We start from the raw sequence: 24371 nt of genomic DNA on the forward strand, positions 1-24371 counted from the left end.
AAATACGCCACTTTATGCCAGTTTCTGTAACTTCAGACTTATTTTCATACATTTCTTAACGCTTAATACGATTTCTCGTAAAATACGCCACTTTATGCCAGTTTCTGTAACTTCAGACTTATTTTCATACATTTCTTAACGCTTAATACGATTTCTCGTAAAATACGCCACTTTATGCCAGTTTCTGTAACTTCAGACTTATTTTCATACATTTCTTAACGCTTAATACGATTTCTCGTAAAATACGCCACTTTATGCCAGTTTCTGTAACTTCAGACTTATTTTCATACATTTCTTAACGCTTAATACGATTTCTCGTAAAATACGCCACTTTATGCCAGTTTCTGTAACTTCAGACTTATTTTCATACATTTCTTAACGCTTAATACGATTTCTCGTAAAATACGCCACTTTATGCCAGTTTCTGTAACTTCAGACTTATTTTCATACATTTCTTAACGCTTAATACGATTTCTCGTAAAATACGCCACTTTATGCCAGTTTCTGTAACTTCAGACTTATTTTCATACATTTCTTAACGCTTAATACGATTTCTCGTAAAATACGCCACTTTATGCCAGTTTCTGTAACTTCAGACTTATTTTCATACATTTCTTAACGCTTAATACGATTTCTCGTAAAATACGCCACTTTATGCCAGTTTCTGTAACTTCAGACTTATTTTCATACATTTCTTAACGCTTAATACGATTTCTCTTAAAATACGCCACTTTATGCCAGTTTCTGTAACTTCAGACTTATTTTCATACATTTCTTAACGCTTAATACGATTTCTCTTAAAATACGCCACTTTATGCCAGTTTCTGTAACTTCAGACTTATTTTCATACATTTCTTAACGCTTAATACGATTTCTCTTAAAATACGCCACTTTATGCCAGTTTCTGTAACTTCAGACTTATTTTCATACATTTCTTAACGCTTAATACGATTTCTCTTAAAATACGCCACTTTATGCCAGTTTCTGTAACTTCAGACTTATTTTCATACATTTCTTAACGCTTAATACGATTTCTCTTAAAATACGCCACTTTATGCCAGTTTCTGTAACTTCAGACTTATTTTCATACATTTCTTAACGCTTAATACGATTTCTCTTAAAATACGCCACTTTATGCCAGTTTCTGTAACTTCAGACTTATTTTCATACATTTCTTAACGCTTAATACGATTTCTCGTAAAATACGCCACTTTATGCCAGTTTCTGTAACTTCAGACTTATTTTCATACATTTCTTAACGCTTAATACGATTTCTCGTAAAATACGCCACTTTATGCCAGTTTCTGTAACTTCAGACTTATTTTCATACATTTCTTAACGCTTAATACGATTTCTCGTAAAATACGCCACTTTATGCCAGTTTCTGTAACTTCAGACTTATTTTCATACATTTCTTAACGCTTAATACGATTTCTCGTAAAATACGCCACTTTATGCCAGTTTCTGTAACTTCAGACTTATTTTCATACATTTCTTAACGCTTAATACGATTTCTCGTAAAATACGCCACTTTATGCCAGTTTCTGTAACTTCAGACTTATTTTCATACATTTCTTAACGCTTAATTCGATTTCTCGTAAAATACGCCACTTTATGCCAGTTTCTGTAACTTCAGACTTATTTTCATACATTTCTTAACGCTTAATTCGATTTCTCGTAAAATACGCCACTTTATGCCAGTTTCTGTAACTTCAGACTTATTTTCATACATTTCTTAACGCTTAATTCGATTTCTCGTAAAATACGCCACTTTATGCCAGTTTCTGTAACTTCAGACTTATTTTCATACATTTCTTAACGCTTAATACGATTTCTCGTAAAATACGCCACTTTATGCCAGTTTCTGTAACTTCAGACTTATTTTCATACATTTCTTAACGCTTAATACGATTTCTCGTAAAATACGCCACTTTATGCCAGTTTCTGTAACTTCAGACTTATTTTCATACATTTCTTAACGCTTAATTCGATTTCTCGTAAAATACGCCACTTTATGCCAGTTTCTGTAACTTCAGACTTATTTTCATACATTTCTTAACGCTTAATACGATTTCTCGTAAAATACGCCACTTTATGCCAGTTTCTGTAACTTCAGACTTATTTTCATACATTTCTTAACGCTTAATTCGATTTCTCGTAAAATACGCCACTTTATGCCAGTTTCTGTAACTTCAGACTTATTTTCATACATTTCTTAACGCTTAATTCGATTCGTCATCCCGTTTAATAAGCCCGAGCCCTAGCCGAGAGGTATAACCGAGCTCTCTAACGAGAGCTCCCAGAAGGGTGCCGCCCGCTCGTGAAGAACCCGAGATACTGCAGGGTTTTCCTGGATATTCTTTCATTGATGACAATGTAGCACCGTACGAAATTCAATCACAAAACGAGGCCCTCAGTGATAATAGTGAAGACGAAGATGAGTCAACTCGGGTTATGTCAAACGCCCAGGCATTATCAGCTGTTAATGATTTAAGACACTATGTAGCTTTGTTGGATCAAAACGAAGACGCACTGCAAAAGTTGAATTATGTTGAAAATAATTTAATTGCTAATGCATTAAAATCATTCAGTCACACCAAAATAAGTGATGATTTTAAATAATGTAATTATAATTACACTAGGTATTTAATGTAATTTATATATATATATATAAAATTTAATACCTATATATACCAAAATTAGAACATAATACATAATTATATGTGTACTACATTTATTATTTGTATTATTTTCCATATCCCGCATAATACGCTTTCTCGCTTAAGACGCGTTTTTGGTAGAAATCGTCTTAAGCGGGTTTTACTGTATATACGAAATAAATAAGTGATTCAAATCGGATCATCTAAAGTTTCCGAGAACTTTGACATACCAATATAGATACTAATAATACAGTTCCAAAAATATCCTAAAGGTTAGGCCCCTTTTTTAGGTAATAGGAGGCAAACGGGCAGGAGGCTCATCTGATGTTAAAAATATCGCCGCCCATGGACACTGACATTGCCTCGCAAGTGCGTTGTCCATTTCAAAAATCGATACGCTGTTATAAAATACTTCGGTACACTGATAAATCGTTTTTAAACGAAACGGGTTGAACCTTAGTTTAAAATAAAAGACCAAATATTGTTAAATTTCTTTACTAAGCTTTAAGAATGCACAGGTGTTGTAACATTGAATTGAATCCTTTATACATAGGCCGGGGGAGGTGAAATGTATCCGAGCAAGCAATGACAATTTCAAAGGTGGAATGTTATCATGAATCGTTTTGTTAGTCCCTTATCATGGGCTCTTTGGAACCTTAAATCTATATAATTTAGATTATTTTTGCAATATGTATGTGTCCTGCAAACTATGCTCCGAGCCCATGACGCTGAACACTTATATTATCTATAGGCACACATATTATTACTCAATTTTGCTAATTATAAAATTCATTATACAATACAATGAATTATCACAAACTGAATCGTACATGTAATGTACAAATTTCAATAATACTATGTTGCTATGAAAATGCACATATAATACGTGTGAGCCAAAATATTACCTAAGTTTGCGTTCAGTTAAAAAATTAAATTTTAAAAAAATGCCGCTTTTCAAAACCCTTCAGTCAGCGTCTGCAACTGTCACATTGACATTTCGTTCAACTGACATTTCATTCAACAATCAATTGTGACAAAATCACTCCGCCAAAAATTCGTAAGGAAATGTGACAAAGTGTGAGCTGTCATTGTCTAGCCCCAGATTTAAAAATCGACAATATATTGTAGATTTAGGGAAGCGTTTGACAAGTTCTTTTAAAGGAGGTTTTAATTAATACATTTTTGCACAGATCATGTCTAGAAATCGAGTGTCTTATTATTTACGACTCGTAATTATTATAGTGTTTTTTAACGAACGCAAACTATATGAACTCCACCCATAGGAGTGGCTAAGTACCTTTCCATGACAGAATATGTAGGCACCGCAAGCGTGCTGCAAATCGAACATACAAAGATTTTCAATGTGTTTAACAAAAAGTGAGTTACTAAGCGTTTTATATTATTTTAGGCCTACCTATGGGTGATTATACTAAATACGGCCTAAACCCAACACTAAAGCCCATATTCCATGAACCGTTTCAAAATCTATATAAGTTTTGAAACAGTTTTTGGAATTAAGCCTTGAGGTACAATTAGAGATATATTACTGTTGTTTCACATACGTTTTACTGTGTAACTAATAACAGCAATTTAATTAAAAAAAAATCTTATCCAATTAAAGTCATTTGTTAAAGCGTCCAGCGCCAAATAATATGAATTCTCAAGGTGAAAATTTACTGCAGACAAAAAAATTTTATACCCGGTTTCTATAATCTAACCGCTCGTAAACATTACAATTAGTTGTTGTTTAGAAAAATTGTTTATCAATAGCGGCATCTAGTAATCCAATTGCAGTTTGGAAATAAAGTTTGACAATACAGATACATAGTTATTTTTTCTATAAGCGTTAAATAAAAAAATTACCCCATTACTAAAATGAATTAAGATAATGAAACCGGGAGTGGAATCAAGCGAAAACAACGAAACCTTTAAAATATTAGTTACACAATAATATTAATTATATTGTATTAGATAATTTAAGAGCATTTCATATCGTTTATCGTTAAAATTATACAAATATAGGAGATAAAATTATTTTATTGCAACTAAAAATTTGGACACTAAGTGTTAATTGTACCTCGCTGAAGTCCCTCAATCCACGTCCATCTGCTCTTGCGTGGTCTGTTCGGGGGCTGGGGCTTGGCCATCACCCGCAGTGTTGCTCGCTGGGGGCGGCGTCTTCTCCTTGGGCTTCGGCTTGCTGAGGATCGGGTTCACGATGTTCTCCAAATTCTGCAAATACAAATTTTAATATTCAGGCTTTTTTTTAAATTCTACTTTCAGGAAATGGGGGGAAAAGTTCAAGTTGAAAAATTGAGAATTACAAGTTTCCAATCGAAAGTCCTAAAGAAATGATTGATGCCTTGTTCTGAATATTTTTCTTTACTTCTGAAATAATTATATTTAATAATTGTTTATTCATAATAATAATAAATCACACTTAGTTGAGTCCCCCCTAACCATCGTGGGTATTTTAACACTAACAAACGGGTAGGTAGGTAGCCACCCATGGACACTCTCAATGGCAGAGGGCGCGCGAGTGCGTTGCCGGCCTTTTAAAAATTGGCACGCTCTTTTCTTGAAAGAATGTATAATTTAGGAGTTATTTTCAACTCTAGGTAGCTTGAAATTCATCTTCGGTCACCTGAATTTCAAATTATCGAGAGTCGTCTGTAATAAATGTACAAACGTCTGCAACAGCAAAAGCAAGCTATTTATGAATATCACACCTGTCTCTCCTGTCTAATCTGATGAGTAGTGTAGGGCGGTGCCTGATGAAGAGGCGCGTGGGCCAGCGCCTGCCTGGCGGTTTCCAGCCAGTTGAGGGCGTTCTTGCTCGCCTCGCACACTTTGGCGATCTCCGCTTCCGTTAGGTGAGCGTATCTGGCTTCACCCGATCTAAGGAACAACATCATACATAAGAATTTCTGAAACCGAGCAAGCAATGAAACGTAACGTAAGCAACGTAACGAATTTGGGGGGGGGGTCCTTTTGTAAAACGTTACGATGCGGGGCGGGGATTGAATTACGCATTATTGATAATATCAGTATCGACTTTCTAATACTTTACACCACATAATGGTAAGTTTTAGGTATAAAGAGTCACTGGGGGGTGGTCACGAAACGTTTTACTATTAGATACAGAAACGTTACGGTGCGTTTCATGGGGGGGGGGGGGGGGGGGTTTGTCAAGAATCTACAAAAATTGCGTGGCGTGATACTTGAACGCTCCCTTAGAGACGGCAAAGACATTTGGTGTGGTCTTCAAGTGGACGTCAAGCCGGATTGCGAATAATAATTAGATTTTTTCAACATAAACACTATGATCGAATGGGAAAAGCCTAAACCTCGGAAATAGTTTTTAGAATAACGCGTGATTTCACCATTAGAAGAAATAAAATATAAAATATATAAAAATAAATCGAATATTTAAAAAAATAGTTATTCAACGAATACAGATTAATTCGTAAAAAAAAACACCAGTTTTTATATGCCAGTCACGTGACACACAACGATCATAGATTAGTCTAATTGATGATAACGTAGCTAATATTAGGTAAGTTACGTACATATATATATATATACTATCTGAGCAGGCAAACGTCGTTTTGCCATGTATATTATTTACAGGAAAAAAAAATTAGTTCATTAAAAATAACCTATCTACTATAATAAAAATAGAGGTTCATCGCAGAGGGTTGACAATTAAGGATTGTTATGTATTTTTGTATGCTGTATCATAAAAACAAAAAAATTGTCTAAAATATAAAAATATTTTTTACCGATTCTCAGACTTACTGAATATGCATTAAAAAAATCATAAGAATGGGTCGAGCTGTTTCCAAGGAGTATGGGAACAAACACTGTGACACAAGAATTTTACATATATAGAGATTAGTAAATGTGTAGAAGCGTAAACAAAATCTAAATAATCAACGCACACTTGATGCCAAAATGAGATTAGTTTTTACCACACTCGTATATTGTAATGTAAAATCCTTGTTTCCGATAATGTCCCATATACATGTCACTTAGATTTACTTATTCTTCAACAAGTCAAGTTAGTCGTTTGTAATCCAACGTAGCAACCTCACTACCCCTAATGTTATCTTAGTTAAAAGTTCATATTTTAAACGAAGTCCCTCGAAACCCAGCTTTAAAGTTCCGAGTGATTACGTCGGAGACTGATTTTGATATCTTAATGTATATAAATCTCCTGTCACGATGTTTGTCCGCGATGGACTCCTAAACTACTAAACCGATTTTAAATTAAATTGGCACACATTGGTGAGCAGTCTGGTCCAAATTAAGAGATAGGATAGCTTAGATCTTTAATTATAGTCGCAATTTTATTTTATTGCAAATTATTTGTCTATAATTAATTGACAGTCACAATTATCTGTTAACCCCAAAAGATTCCAACAGATGTCGATACTTTTCGACTGGATTGAGTAAGGAATCAATAGATGGCACTGCTATGGTAAACCGACAAACGTGTCATATAAGCTACAATTCAATATCATGATTACCACGTGTTATTGAGGCTAAAGTATAAATTAAATTTATTTTGTAGTAAACGAAATACCGTCAAATTCAATTATTTCTACTTTTTTAATTTTTGGTGTTAGCATAGGCAACCACGTGTTACTTAGACCGAAGTGTAAATCAAATTCAAATTATAGTGACGAGAATACAGTGAAATTATTCTTTCGTGTCACGGTATTAAGGCTAACTAAAACCACATTAAGGAGAAACGAATTTCGCGGGGGCAGCTAGTAAGATATATGTATTTGTGAAATACTAAAATAGTGACGTTTGTTCAAGCATACAACACTAATTAAATTCAAAGCTCTCGTTAAACGTAAATTAATCAATAAAGCTTTCAATAAATTAGACGAATATTTAATGATCCTAATCCTTGGGATTGATTTGACACTTCAAACCATTTGTATGATTAAATTTAGCGATTAAAAAGAGTGGCGGAAAGTTTCTTGCCAATTCTTTTTACCCGCTCTACGCCCTTGACTTGCGAACTGTTAAACTAACAATTAATTTAACTTCTTTTTGTACTTGTTTACCTTTGACTTTGGGAACTGTGACGCCATCTTCCAAGAGAGGCGTAATTTTTCTTTATAGCCAGTAATAAAATAAAAAATATTGGTTCTATAGTCACTGATAAATATTCAAATCAAAAAGCCTACATATTTAATAGATTGTCAGGAATCAAAGCGACAGTTCATACAAAGTTCAATTCCCTTCCCTTTTAACAGCTTATGAACCAATTATTTTGATTGACATGATTGTGACGCACCGTGGTTATCTGCGGGAAGCCCTTAACAGGATAATCTGAACTGATAACCAGCATCTACTCACGACAATTGTGTTTCTATTGAAGTTTAGGGACACCTACAATTTCCTACGAATCACTATGGCCACGTCATATCCTGAAACGCGCTAACGAAGTATTTCCCGCTAAGGATATATACAACTTTTCGACCTAGGTCACTGCCTTCGGGAAGGAGATAACACAAAAACAGGTGTTAGCTTCTAATATTAATTTAATTAAATTCTAAACATTTTTATGAAATATATTCTTAAGAATCTTGCTACAAGTGCGCATGCGCAATAGTTATTCATTTGACTCGTTCGGTTGTTTACGAGTTATTACGAATTGACTCGACCATCTTCCCGAAGTGGAATGGTCGAGTCGGAGGAGGGAGTTGTGATTATAAAAGAGTTGATTATACAAGTTTGAAGTTATACAGTTCACGTAAAATCAGTGAAGTGAATTATAGTGAATTAAGTCATCATTGAAGTGTTTAATTTCCTACCGTAAGAACTAAATCAACTACCGCTAACACAGGCATCTTAGTAAATTTACGTTTGAACGTGTATTTGTCTGAATTAAATAAAATTTAATTGTATGAAGTAGTCTCTCTTCTTATAATCGTGTAAAGCACTACGGTTTCTTTCAAAACCCGGTCTTCTTTTGACCGACGCATTTTTTCTCTCTCCCTAAAATATGGCGAGGGGGCCGATGACTGGCCATGCGTGATACTCGTGAACGGGTGCCACATATGGTAACTGGTCGTATTTGAATTCGTGTATGCGGTGATGTTAGTTATTTTCGACTATGTATTTGCGTGTTGTTCCCACGAGAATGTAAGCGCGTGCTCCGATTTCACCATGCCTCCTGCTGATGTCATGTGGAACATGGTGTCATGGTTGCAACCTCCTTACAAAAATTGTGTAATACAAAAAAGAACTTAGCGATTGAAAAGAGTGGCGGAGAGTCTATTGCCAGTTCTTCTCTTCCGTTCTACACCCTTGATTTGAGAACTGGCAGTAAATGTAAAATTAGAAGTATTTAATGTTTATTTCTTTTTTATTGACGTTCATAAGTGTACATTGTGTGTTACCTATATGAATAAATGATTTTTGACCTTTGACTTTGAAACCGTTGCCAAGTCCTCTGTGCAATTGAAACGTGAAAGTTTTCGAATTTGTTCAACAATTAAAAACTAGGACGAATATAATAAAATTATGCAACACTGGATCACAATAAATTTCACACTACACTAATTTGTCAAATCCGCGTTATATGGGGGGACCGAAATCGCGTTATAGGGAGGATTACTGTATACAGACGTCAATCAATTAAATATACTACATCAATAACAATTTACAATAGTCATAAATGAGTTAGTTCATTTTGTTTAAACGTCTAGTTTATTTAAATATACAAATTTCTATAACCGAACACTTACCGGTATTGATCCACAGCCTTGTTCGTGAGCTGAATGGAGAGGGCGAAGTCGTCCAAGGCACCGGGGCGAAGCTCGAACTCCAGACGTCTCTGTTTAATTGGCTCGCCCTCAGTTCGGAGTTCCGTCAACTTGTCACTGTACACCTGTACAATTAATCAAATAAATTATTTTATCAAACAAATATACATGCATCGAATCGACCCGAAAAACCACGTATTTATTTACGTCAAAGTAAATAAAGTACGTAATAAGTCGTTAATAACACGTTCGTACTGTCGCATTTTGTTCCTAACGCTTTTAAATTGCAAGCCAGTTAACTAATTAATTATTTTAGTTAGGCTCCACCTTAAAACAGTTCTAAATATATTTCTATATATTTTCATCACATGAAAATCTTTACGGCATTTTCTATCTGAACCCCTAGCTCGTAACAGTATTATGCGGAGACCAGATAGTTGACATCAAGAGATACTTTAGACCTTAATTGAGAATCCCATCTTATGTTTATTCGTCAGTGTACGCTTCCTGGGACATTGGGGTGCTTTAAACAATACAGAGGTTTTTATCTATTTTAACCACTCGCGTACAACAATAAAATATAAGCACAATAATGAAATCTTTATTGCAACAGTTAATTAACAGTTGAAGAGAGTGCCTCTGGCTATACTCCCGAGGCGTAACTACAAAGATTTAGAAAATCGGCACGCTTATAAAACTAAAAAAGCGTGAGTGAGCAAAATGTTCAGTCTTGGCTCGTACAGTCAGTGTTAATGTACGATTGAAACCATTTAGCACCGTTAAACATTTACCACCAAAGAGAATTTGGTCACCAACAAACCACAAAGAACAATCTGAGCCTCTTTACCAATAGCTGACACAAATATTTAGACTTCTCAAAATCACACATCATTTAACTGTATTTTCAGACATACCTGTCTCTTCTCGTCCTCGCCTTCGTCGTACAACCACTGTTCGAGCCCATCTAACTTCTCGACCAGACGCGACCGCAAGTCTTCAGCGATGAAGTCGTGTAATGTGTCCCCTTCGGAAACTTTCCCTCTCAGTTCGTATACGTACTCTTCGAGCGCGTTACGAGCGTCCGCACGTTCCTTTTCCTGGCGATCCTGGGCCTGCATTTTGCCCTAAAATAAAAGATTTTAATGTCACAATAAATCATATTACTGTGCACAGCGTCAGTTGGCCTCAGTCAATGTCAACACGCTGCGGACACTTAGTCGAGTCTTATAAAGGTAATGTAATATATATATATGTGTAACGAACATATAAATAAATTATGCAAAATATGTGAACTTAACTGATAATTAAATTAAATTGACAGACTGAAGTTTGAATCACAGCTGCGGAAATATTTCTCCTTGAGTGCCTATTGGTGAAGGAAACTTTCGTGAAATAGCCTTGAATAAGATACAGGAATGGTGATTGTACAGCTTGCTAGTTAGTGGACTGTGGAATGTGTTAATCTTTATATGTATTGTATGTCAGGAGTATCTCTGTATAGTATATGTAATGTATATATGAGCAACCTGCACTAGATAACTAAATATATGAGAGGCTGAGATGTTAGAGCCGTAATCCCTGAGCCCTACAGATGTACCCTAATAAATAGTGAATATATAAATAGGTACGGGATGAATACAAGTGTTAGCTTCTAATATTTATTTAATTAAATTCTAAACATTTTTATGAAACATATTCTTAAGAATCTTGTTACAAGTGCGCATGCGCAATAGTTATTCATTTGACTCGTTCGGTTGTTTACGAATTGTTACGAATTGACTCGACCATCTTCCCGAAGTGGAATAGTCGAGTCGGAGGAGGGAGTTGTGATTATAAAAGAGGTTGTGACACATGCGCACGGGCCTTTTCTTTGCACAAGTTTGAAGTTATACAGTTCACGTAAAATCAGTGAAGTAAATTATAGTGAATTAAGTCATCATTGAAGTGTTTAATTTCCTACCCTAAGAACTAAATCAACTACCGCTAACACAAGAGACCTAAGGTGACAGAGGGAGCCCCACGGGTAGGATCAAAGGTTCGAGGTGGTGGGATTATCTCAAAGCTATCGGGCAGGCTCACCACCACCACCATTAAGGGCTGGAAGTAGTCTTTGTTCAAATACAATATCTTAGCAATATTCGTTTTAAAACATACATATCAAGTAATACTTGGGATTATCAGTAGACGTTCTGATCCGAGTCAAATAACCATTAGTTTTTATTGTTTCTTTGGCTCATTGAGATTCCTTCTATTACTTAACAAACAGAGCAAATGATTCGAGTGGGGTTGATCTGATTGAGTATTCAATGGAGCATTGTGGTGATGAAGTTAGGTCTGGACTGTGATTAAAAGTGAGATCGGAGCCCTGAACCCGTTCCTTGTTTAAGTGCTATGTGTAGTGTTAGAAGGAATCGAATCTAAATTAAATAATGTACGATATACGTACAAGTGACGGCCACCAAAAGCCGCATTGATGTCTGAGAACAAGATAAGAAAATATAATGATAAAAGTTACCTCTTGCTCCAAATAGCTGTTCAACTCCGTCTGGGTGAGTCCGTGCGTCCGCGCCTCAATGGGCAACTCGATAGTCTTCACAATAACCTTCTTGGATTTATCCTTCTTATCCTTTTTATCGTCATTGACCTCCTGAAATGAGTACAACCGATTCATACCACAAAAACACAACCCCCCCACCATTGGTCCGGCATCGTCATCACCCATTTGCACCATCACCTCCAAAAAGCTGTTAAAAAAAAAACAACAACAAAAAACAACAAAAACATGCGTGGACACAGAGACAAACCTTATTCTATACAAAATCTTCGCGTATTCTGTGCAAATGGGGCCTCCAATGGTGGGGGAAGGTTATATATGTGGTGACTGTTGCACAAATCCTTTGTAAGGAGAAAATTGGGTTGAGAAACTACCACAGTTTACCAAATATTGGTGTTTTGTATAATACAACGACATAAACACTACTTTACTGATAACTCGAATATCTGATCATAATAATCATGTTAAGGGGCTCTGATGCCGTCCACGAAAACGTTTTTAGGTTAGGTCTTTGTTGCATTATGAGACAAAAAACGTATTCGTGGAAGACAATATGACAAAAAAAAGGGAAAGGGAAAACTGCATCAAACAGAAGTGAAGAACGCAAGGGAACTGCAACAGCCACCACGAGTCCACAAAGACTGACACATACCCCGATAAACCATTGTCCTACTCTCTGTGTCCACGATTGTTTCTGCTCTTCCCTCACCTCTTCGGGTCCGTTTTCCTGTTTCTCCTGGTTCGTGTCCATCGGGAGCTCCTGTCCGCTCGCCTGGACATTCTCATTGGAGTTCTCCATCTCCACGCTCTCTTGGGCGTCAGGTTTCTTTTCGACTAGAGACGCGGACGCGACCGTTATGATTCCGTGAATGTTCACTCGGACTTTGAGTTTCACCTTTTGGGATTCACCCTCCGGCGTCGGTTGGACATCTTTGATGTGCCATTGACCTGTTAGTTTCATCAGTTTTAACTAGATGGCGCTATTCGGTTTAAAAACGCGATATCGTTATAGCCGAGGAATGCAATACCATTGTTTTGGATATATTATATGTATTTAACAACAAAAAGCCATGTCTATTGACCCCATTAAGGGCTATATGCCCGCCCCCGTACCGCCCTGTATCAGCAGGGCGCGAACCCGCACACCACCTGAAGGGGGCATACGCCCCGAACAGGATAAAACATCACCCTCGTGAGGGAGGATGTAGGAGTAAACTCGATATATCTAAGACTAAATCCTATTGAGAGGTAACAAACTCATAAGTAAATAAAACCAGTTAAAATTAACTAAAACTTGTGAGTTTAAACTAGATGACATTTCGTTTTGAAGACGTGATATCGTTAAAGCCAAAGAATGCAATAACATCGCAATATATTATATGCAATAAGTCAAACAATGAGAAATAATATTATATACTGTAACTGGAAACACTATTAATCCAATTAAGAGGCAACCTCATAAACAAAACCAACACAATATCAATTAAAACTGGTTAATCGAGGTCAACTTAAAATTTTACACTAATTCTGATAATGCACAAATGTAATCAAACTACTGAACTTAATCAGTTCAGTAGTATATAAAATAAAAATTAAATAAATAAAAAATCAGATCAATTGAAAAGAAAAAAACCAACATAATTAATTCTCACGTTAGTATATGCAAAATTACTAATCCGATTTTGACACATCATTCGATAGTTGTAAATTACTCTCACAAACAAAAAAGATCTCACACAGTCGAAACTCTTAGAATCAAAACTTACCAATAAAGGTGTCAGGGTATGGAATTTCATCAGAGTAGTAAGCACTGACGGAGAAAGGTTCTCTTCTGTAGAAAGTCAGCATTTTTGAAAATGGCGCTGCATGGAAAGCGGGGAACACCTATCAAACAAACAAAATATCATATATAACAATATAGCCACAACTTTTAGGCCTTTGCCTCAGATTTTTGTATGAGTTCCGCGATGTTTTTTAATATGCAAGATTTTTTATTTTTTTTTCATATACATGTGTCTTTACTACGACATCATGGAATATTACGATCTAGCCTAACTTAAGACTAATAAGTAATTTAAGTCTAACCTAATTTACTAAAAAGGATTGTTATCATAAGTAAGTGTCCAATAACGCTACTTATAGTCTCTATTAAAGGGAAAACACTCTGTTCTTGTGTTCAATATATTTTTGTTTTCATTCACTGATTAGCACTTAATAATAAAGTTCACTAACACTAGTTCACTAGTTCAAATGGTTTTATCCTTTTCAATCTTCTCACTAGGTCAGTGGTGTCAAGGAGTATGCAAGTGTTCAACCATCTGTGACTGACACGACCTTTCCTAAAGATGTTTTCCTTCACCGTATCAGAGAGTGGATATACAAAGACCAAACCGCAGATCAAACCACTAGGCCAATTCACAGTTATACATGTAAGTTAATATTATAAACGTCAATAAAAAAAAACTTCAAAATTAACATTGTCTAGTTCTTTAATCATGAGCGTAGAACGGACGAGAGGAACGTTTTTTTTTTACAAAATTAGTTATTTATTGTAATTATATATATTGTCTGTTGTGCTCTCTGGCAGAATAACCAGCGCTGTTCCACAGCATAATGCTGAGATAGAACCATTAATTAACATGTAACACTTACACTGTAACATTCCTTTATTTCCCATATTTTTTTTATATTATTATTGTTTTGTGTTTTTCGTTAGTAATGAATGTTATGTCTGTCTATATAAAAAAAAATGTGTCTACTTATGTACACGCGTCAGAGTAAACGACACTAACAATAGAAAAAAAGGTATTGAATACATTGAACGACTTTATAACGCATTATCTAGTTAAATAAAGTTTATTTAAATATCACAAAAGAATTATTTATACATAATTAAAGCAATTGACATTTTTTCATTTTAAATGTTGACTATGCTATCAGGGTGTCGGTTGTTTGTGACGGTGCGCGCGCGCATCATTTTTCCCTAACGCACCAAAAGAAGAATAACTTGAAAGACAATAAATAAATATTATGTTAACTGAATGGATCATCCATTAGTTTGTTTTAAGCAGAATTTATGACTTTGCTAAATGAAATAAATATTTTTTTGATATGCGTTAAAACTTATTCTTACATCTTTCGATTGTGTAGAAAAGTGTACTATGTTGGTAATTAACACGAGACGGTTAATCTAAAACCTAGATTAAGTTGATGCATGAGACACTCTGATTTAGTTTTTCATCAGATTCCACACAATGTAACTTATACAATAAAAGCACAAATAGCGTATTTAGATTCAATAACATTTTCAAAAAATCAGTGGTTTTAACTTTTAATTGAAGATGTATCAAATTAATATGTTTAATTCAATTCAATTAAAAGTACCAATTCGACTTAGGGTCCTTCAAGAAAAGAGCGTACAAATTCTTGAAAGGCCGGCAACGCACTTGCGAGCCTTCTGGCAATGTGAGTGTCCATGGGCGGCGGTATCGCTTCACATCAGGTGAGCCTCTTGCCCGTTTCCCTGCTATTATATTAAAAAAAAATATATATATTTAACTATCAAAATAATATACAAAAAGTTGAAAATAAGTCTACTTTAACTTTTTTAGTATATGCGTAACGGAAAAGTAATAAAATATACTATATAATGTGTTATCTAACGCTTTTTTAACATTAATAGTAAAATAAAATCATTTTAAATTATCAGCAAGGAAACGGAAAGTTAAAACTATTGCCATAATAATAATAAAAAAGTAAACTCCTGGTTAAGTTGTAAAAATAAAACATAGTAATACAATTCACTGATATAGCCACATTAATATGTATAATAAAAATTAAATAAAAATACAGAAACAATAATTACCTCCATATCGCCATCTTCGCCGCGGTCAGCGTCCCACGCGAGTCGAACAGCGTACGGCTGAACGTCCGTGACGTTGAATTCGCGTACACGCACTGCGGGGCTCAACATCGCGCACTGCAGGGCGCAACCACGCGCTACCGCTTCGTCCTAAACAGGGACGTTATCATCACTCATAGTAGGATTTATTCATAATAGTCTATAATAAAATAAATCGGATTCAATACTCTAAACTAACTCCATCTCTTTCTATCAATTTGTGTTCCCACTGCGATGAAAAGAGATGAATAGTCAAAACGCTTCAATTAGATTTTGATAGAATATTCAAAAGTCGATTTTTCGCAATAGCAACACAGTATGAAAAATAAAAATTATTTATAGTAATCTGTATGAAACACGACTCCCATAATTAAAAATATTGATTTGTGTTCGTCACGTGACCGTATTAACGGCGGAGCTTGTAATTAATGTCTCGGAGTTCAATTTCGTAATGAAAATACAGTGAAAAACTCAAAAAAAAAACACAAGCATAGTATGGTGAAAGCGTTTTTTTTCATAACTATAATATATTCACATATACAAGATGTAACAAGTGTTAACGTCTCATCTGTAATATAAGTTCTGTCTTATAAGTGAAGACACATATGGGGTTTAAGAGCTGGATTACGGACAATAAGTACCTGATTAAGCGTAGTTGACGGAACTTTACCAAACACTTGTTCCATGAGTGCTTTGACGGCCGGAATCCTGGTCGAGCCACCGACTATCTCCACAGAGCTGATGTCTTCAGGCCGCAATTCTGTAATTAAAATTATTAAGTAGGTTAGATATAAACTAATTAATTTTACAAAATAGATTCTAAGGCCTGTAAATGCCTAGCGTCAAGTGACTAATAGTCAATTACAATATCATCTATATATATATGTCGCAGATTCAACGCGATTAATAATTGCAAAATTGGTGTTACTACCGTCGTCCGACATTATAACACAGCCAGTGCGCACGTGCGGCGCAGGCGACGTTCGAAACTCAAGTGACTCAAGAATTCACTTACTGCCACGAAACAGTCGCGCCACTGACATTTGGTAAATCACACAGACTAGGCATTGTCAATTGTCAACGTTGACAGTCTACCTTACCATACCACACCGCATTCTACGACTAACTTCAGAGTGGCAGGAATTTAAAAATATTCATTCTCCGACATATATATATATATATATATATATATAGATAAATCCCCATTTCCCTTGGTTACGGCATCACGCGTGAACAGCTGGACCGATTTCGCTAATTATTTTTGTTGTTGTGTTCTTATGAAAAAAAAAAATTGCACAGACAATTAAAAAAGTTTAAGAGTACATAACCGCCATATTAATACTCCTGACTTTTGTTACCATTTTTTTTTTTCTTCAGTGCATAACGACAACAACTTACAATTCAAACTTTTTTCATGCGTTTGACATAACATTAACAGAATGCTATATTATGCATTAACAAAACAAACAAAGAATGACGTGTCGACAACGTTTGTCCTGACCGCTAGTATCGAATTAAAAAAAAAACTTTTGCAACAGATGGGCTCTGAAAATATTATTATCATTCCTAATTAACTTAAACTGCTGGGCTAATAAGATCTGATCTCTGAATATTAAAAATATATACTTTCATGCTTGTGACGGTTACTGTTAAAACCATTTTGATATACTCTTTTGTATCTCATAGCGCAAATACAATTTGAGGAAAAGAGACAAAAACGTTATAGAGTGCAATAACACTGAGGATGATTATGAGATTGGAACATATCAAGCCGGTGGTTTAAAATAGTTGGTGTTTATTAAAAAAAAATATATTTTGACCTAGAAAAGCTCAAAATATTGTGTATATGTCGCAGCCAAGTAGCTTAAACTTAGCGCTGAAACTGTGGTTACCTAACTAATTTTTTTAAAATTATGTAAAATATATAAGTTTATAGTATATATATAATACATAGCTTCAATCCAGTAAAAAAGTGTTTTCTTTAAATTTTGAAGTGTGTAGTAACAATAATAATGTTAATTTGACTTATGTAATTTAATTTAAAAAAAAAAATTAAATGTAATGTTTCATCTCATATTTATGCCAAATAATTACTGTCTCGTACAAATGGCCAGCCAGTGTATTAAATGATGAATATCTTTCAAGCAGCTAGTTAAACGGCTTGGCTGTCAATTGAACGGCTAATTAATCTAGTTGGCTGCGACATGTATACAATAAGAATACAATTAACAAATAACATTGAATTAATTGTGACTACCAAGGTACATAACCTCAAAAGTTCAAATTCCAATGCAAAAATGACTGACTAATTATTCAGCGGGACATGGTGGATGTTTGAAACAATTTTTTCTTAGTGACACATCGAATCAAAGACAAGTCATGAAGACCTTAAGTATGCGTGAACGTATGAACACGTTGATGTGCGAGCGTATACGCTTTGTATTTAAGATGCTGTTATAAGCGTGCGTTTTGCTAAAATATATTGTAAAGTCTAATTGTTAAAAGCCTTACTGGCATTATGGAGTATATTCTTCAAGGTCCGTTCGATCCGGCTGAAGGTTTCCGCACAGATTTGCTCCATCTGCGTCCTTTGCATGTCTCCAGTTACATCCCGCTCCTCCATGAAGCACTCAATGTTCAGAGGGAGTTTGGTGCTGTTCGCTGACATTTGCTTCTTTATTTTTTCGACTTCTTGCAATAGACGAAGGTATGCTCTGTAATGTGATATTTATACATTAGGATATGACACACAAGTCTCAATAAATATTGTTCCAAACCATTTTCTAAACGCACTCAAAGTGAGCTCAATGTAAGATACTTTGCTGGCTATCTGTCACTCAGGTCTCCTGTTACAGAGACTAGTCTCTCACATACACTTCCAAATGTTATCATCTTAGTTTAATCATAATAACCTGCTATGTATGTATATGTGAGAGAAGAAATAAAGATTATTATTATTATACAAATAAAAATATGGACCGTAATCCCATATCTTAAAAACAAAAAAACTTGCTTTGTGTACAAGAGACATCAAATTAACGAACCTTATGAACTATAAGACCTATTTAGTTAAACAATTGTCCAGTCACAAAAAACTTATATGACAAAACATTGAGAAAAAAAATTATAATCGTTTATGATTTTAAGAATTTTGTGAATTTTATAATTAATTGAGAACTTTTCTATACCTCTGGTTTTTCTTGGGGTCCAGTTTGTATCTGGTAATAAAATCTTGGCAGAAGTACTCGGCCAGGGCACTGTCGATATCCCGACCACCACAGGATGCATCGCATGAGGTCGCTAGTATACGCAGTTTGCCCTTATTAAACGCACAAGCAGCTACCTGAAACATTAAAGCCTTCGTTAACAAAAGATTTTCATACAAAATATTAGAGTATTTATATTTGTTATCCAGTAATGTACATAACCTAAAAATATTAACCTCCCTCATATATTGTTAGTAGGAAAAATAATTAGTATAATTTACTTTTCTTAAATAAATATATATATGTAATAAATAGTATTAAGTTTTATTTATTTATATATTGTTACGAAGACAAGACTGCAATATTTCTAGATTATTCCACTACTTAGAGAACTTTTCAGCTGAAATATGATTTCTGACCGTTTCAGGAGAGGGTCAATCACATATTAGAAAATTGTAAGTTGCATAGTGTTTTCAGGCAGTTTCAGAACATGTCTAGTCGAATGGTTCGGTTTTCAGGAGACCCGTTTTCAGGCCTAGTTATACCCCTTTGACGGAGGAATATTCTAGACCGAATTTTCTAGGTGTGGGACAAGGACGATATGATACGCGAGAGAGAGGGAAGATCGGAACCTTCTCGAAGCTAGGCTGAGCCCTCTAGAACGCCGTACAACAAGGACGGAGCAATGTGCAAAAGAGACAGAGTACGGACATTCTAGAAGTATGAAATCGTTACTCAGTAGCAATCCTGCCTAGAGAGTTCTCGAATATTGTTTAAGATTATTCCCAGTTATATATAAGCCAACCGAATTAAAACAAGTGAGTTTAGATTCGAATGCGACATCAAGATATAAACACCGAAGCGATAAAGTGGGAATTAAGTGAAGTCAAGTGATAAAGTACAGTGCGAAGTAATTAAGTAATTAGTGACTGTTTCTGCCAAAAATTTGTGTTTATAAATTCCTCATTGATTTATCAAGAAATAAACCCTTGAAGAGATCTACGAAATTTTCTATCCGATCCCCTAGCTTGTAACAATATAAACTACAGAAATATTAAGTAAAATTATTTATCTTTAAATTAAATTACTCTTTCGTCTCTATCTGTCAAAATGTGTGGTGTGTGTGTGTGTAGAGAAATATAAATAGATTAATCAAATTGGTGCATTTACATCATTTTTATCACAATATCTGAAATATTATATATCTTTTTTGTAACATATTTTCATAAGTATCTGATTCTCTTCATTTTAAAAGAGAAAAATCCAGAGCTTTTTTAATTTGTGAATGTAATAATTGACTATGACGATATGATTCATAATATAATTGATATGAAATTCTACCTTTTAATTATGTAAAACAAATTGGAACACCATTATGAATTGCATATGCTTAAATAACACTATTTATACAAATAAATTACTATTATAAGTCTTTACAGATAAATGACTAAATCCCTATATATCATCATTATATGTTACTTAGCAATCATAATGTATATGTTGTATGAAAATACTTATTTGTTAAACATAAAGTTCAGTTTTTTAAAGTATGATCCACCATGTTTGCCCATATATCGTATCAATTGCTGTACTGGAAATGGAACACACGTTTTACAAATAAAACTATCAGTTAGAGACGCTTTATAAATTTGAATAGTATTTACCAAAACTAAAATCTAACATGCTGGTAATAGTGGTTTTGTGTCTATATATCCAATTTAATACAATATATGAAATAGGAACACAATTCAATCAAACTTTAACAGAGTTGCTGTGGTTTTGTGGTTATCTCTTATCTTTTGATTTGAATGTACACAAGTGAAAAAAGAAAAATTGTAAATTAACTACAAATTTTACAAATAAATATCTTAATACTACGGAACTACCTACTTTGATATACCTCATTGTAATATATAAGTCACAACAAACAATTTGAACAGCTGGATAGATTTTAATGGTTATTGATTTGTTCTATTTCTCGCCGTTGCAAAAAGGAAAGAAAATAAATAACTAATACTAAATGATCATAGACTTGGTAACTGTCAAGCAGTCAATGTTAAACCAGTCGATACGGTAAACTCTCTGAAGAAATAATCTGATTTCATTATCAAAAAAACAGGGCTTAATAATAAAAATGCAATATAGCCCAAGGTCTGTCATAACGTGCGCTGTAGAGTCTATTGATGGTAAGCAAAAAAAATTGTACAGTAACATAGAACATATCAATATATACAAAAAGAATGTTTTACCCATGTGCAATTATAGTATGTTGGGCGAAAATATTTTGCTACCACAAAACAAAACTATGTCAAATCTTGTGTATAGGGAAGTTCTACAAATAAATTCCTGGATTAAGATTCATTAATTACCTACATGAATCAAGAATTTTTCACTATTTTTAACTATGACTATGACTATTTTTAAATTTATTAATGTCGATATAATAGAAAATTCTGTATATTGATTAGATTATACATGTGTGTATCTGATAATCTGAAAGTAAGTAATAATAAACTAAGTAGTAGTTAGTAGACTTTCCACTACTACAACATGGTTATCTACGCGTGTGAAACCTAAATTGAGTCCAATTTATCTGTATAACGACATCCATACGAAGTTCTGTAGAATTATAATAATAACCCTATTTTGTTTGAGCTCAGATGTTAGTGTATAAATTTAAATTTTAGTTGTTGGCAACATTACCAATTTATCCAAACATATATTTTCTATATCAATTAAATTTAGACATACATGCTTCTTTCATAAATCAAACAATAAGTAAACTTATGCTTACCTGAAGGGAAGCATGTCCAAAGTCAACGAAAACTACATTTCTTGACTTTTCTTCGGGAGCTGGTAAATCTTGTTTATAGATACCATATGCTAAGGCTGTGGCAGTGGTTTCGTTCATAAGACGCAAAACATTAAGTCCTGTAAAAAGAAATTTCTGGATTCATTTTCCACAGAGCATGCTTTATCAACTTAGTATTGTTTAAACCTGGATGTTGGAAATTATCTTTTGCTTTACAAGCTGATTCAAGTTAAATCATTCTTGGCTAATAGCTTATATCATCTTTGTGCTTGATATATAAACTTGCAGTAATGTAGGTGGAGATGTCGAATCCACTTGAATCACATGCTTGCTAATGTGGTGTACATTTAACAAATCTAACCGTAAAATACATAAGTACTGGTTAAAAATTTAAATATAATTTTACTAACTAGAAGAATAAAATGAAAACAGTCTCCTCTTCCTCATATTTAAATCTTAAATAATTGTTATTAGTTTTTTTTTCTATTACACTGTACTTTAGATTAAGGTTGGTGATTCTACATATTTATTACATAAAAATTGGTTGTCATATTTCATTCTTTAGTTGTTTTGCCTTGGGTTACAGGGAAGAGATCGCTTGTCAGCAATAGGGCCTTGCAATTGCTTCCCTTTAAATTGTTATGTTATTCTTTAAATATGGTTATATTGTAAATAAATAATTGTATACTGGATTCAATAAGGTATATTTTTGCAGTAAGGACTAGTTACAAATCCAAACTTGTATAATATAAAAAAGCATTACAATTATTGTCAACTTTATTGATTGGAATATATAATTCAGTAACTATAATTACACTAAGGTCAAGGCTAATCCATTGTAAGTACAGAACTACAAGGGCATCAACTTATTTTGATTGTTACCATTTACAGAAATCATATGGTTTTAAGTCATATATGGTCAGGTACAGAATATGACATCACTATTAATGTTTTGTAATTAGATAAGATTTAATAACTTAATTTATAAATACAATATATTCCTAATAGTTATGAGGTTATAATATAAACCATATAGTTCCAATGTCAAATTTAGATAATGTTTTCTACAAGGCTGACAGCTAGTTTTTACCTTAAGCTCATTAATTTCCTTAAAAATATATAAAGGTCTCAAATACCAATTTTTTTTTGACATTGACATTACATTTATTAATAAACTCCAGAGATAAGAGGACATACCTGCAATAGCAGCAGCATCAAACAACGCATTCCTTTCAGCATTTGTGAAATAACTAGGAACAGATATAACACAGTCATTGATTGGTGTTTGTAAGGCAATAGCAGCAGACTCTTTCAATTTTGTGAACAGCATAGCAGTTATCTATAAATAAAAAGATGTTATAAACTTAAACTGGTTTATATTTATAATTCAAAAAAATTAGCTTAAAAGCATTAAGGGGTTTAACCTTGAAGCTTATAGAGAGTCCTTAAGTTTTATAAAAGGTGTTTAGGTATATTAGGTATGTAGAAAATTACATTAGTTCTAATCTAGGTCATAAGTAACCTATTGAACTTATTCCAATGGATTTGTATGTGATAGATTTAGAATGAGGTTATATCAGATAAGAATTAAAGACATACCTGCTCAGGACTGAACACATTATCTTCACCTAAATAATTAATCCTTATGCCAATTCCACCATCCGGCCTTGGTTCGACCTTATATGGGAAGTGTTTTAATTCTTTCTGAACATAAGGGTCAGAAAACTTTCTTCCTAACAGTCTCTTGAATCCAAACACAGTGCTTTTCATGTTTGTAACCATTTGATTTTTGGCAGCTACACCTAATATACGGTTCTTTGGTGAAAAGGCCACACATGATCTGAAATATGACAAAAAATACTATAACTCTAGTAAGATTTTAAAAATATATTTGTCATAATTACCCTTGAACCCAATATTTAGAACCAATAAATGTGTCATGTCATGCAAAATCGTTCGCTATCTTCTCTACTTACTTAACTACACGCCACTTCTTACGATTATAAATTTATACTAATTGTGAGAGTATCATCTCTAATGACAGTGAATTTTCTTGAATATGGAAAATTTTACTTACGGAGTACCTCGTAGACTGTAATCATTAGCTATTGTCTCAATGCCACCTGCTTTTGCTACAGCAATGTAACAAGATTCATTACCGAAATCAATACCTATAACTGACATTGCAGCCATTTTATATAAATAACAATTCGATTAGGGGAAATTGAGTCACTGAAATCTTTTATTTAGAGTTTTAAAAAACACGTTGTTATAGGCTGACAATTAGTTCGCAAAAGAAACGCCGGTCTCACAGAGAACACTTCACTTCACTTGAGAAAACTGAACAAAATTGTGATTCTTCGGCTCTCGCTTTGCTTTTGACATTTGTTACTGGATCCATCTAAACCCCGAATTTTCTAGAACTACAGATTACAAATAACAAGTGATAGACA

The 24371-nt window shown here is 34.0% G+C and overlaps 1 protein-coding gene across 2 annotated transcripts; it reads right to left on the reverse strand.

Annotated features, from left to right (window-relative positions):
- Window positions 1–3139: 3139 nt before the first annotated feature.
- Window positions 3140–24315, reverse strand: LOC123714953 (heat shock 70 kDa protein 4L). Of its 2 annotated transcripts, none has more exons than XM_045669656.1 (15): window positions 23996–24315; window positions 23518–23758; window positions 23116–23257; window positions 21901–22037; window positions 19089–19243; window positions 18412–18614; window positions 16542–16660; window positions 15865–16011; window positions 13766–13883; window positions 12652–12947; window positions 11961–12071; window positions 10360–10569; window positions 9428–9570; window positions 5390–5558; window positions 3140–4892 (listed from the first exon to the last, which is right to left on the reverse strand). In XM_045669656.1, exons 1-15 carry the CDS (start codon window positions 24109–24111, stop codon window positions 4752–4754), a joined length of 2448 nt encoding a protein of 815 aa, XP_045525612.1. In that variant the 5' UTR covers window positions 24112–24315; the 3' UTR covers window positions 3140–4751. The 2 variants fall into 2 exon arrangements, with proteins under 2 accessions (XP_045525612.1, XP_045525613.1); XM_045669657.1 differs by having other exon boundaries at window positions 11961–12092; window positions 12709–12947; window positions 23996–24314.
- Between the last annotated feature and the right edge of the window lie 56 nt (window positions 24316–24371).

This window comes from Pieris brassicae, chromosome 10, assembly GCF_905147105.1.
Source record: "Pieris brassicae chromosome 10, ilPieBrab1.1, whole genome shotgun sequence".
Lineage (NCBI taxonomy): Eukaryota > Metazoa > Arthropoda > Insecta > Lepidoptera > Pieridae > Pieris > Pieris brassicae.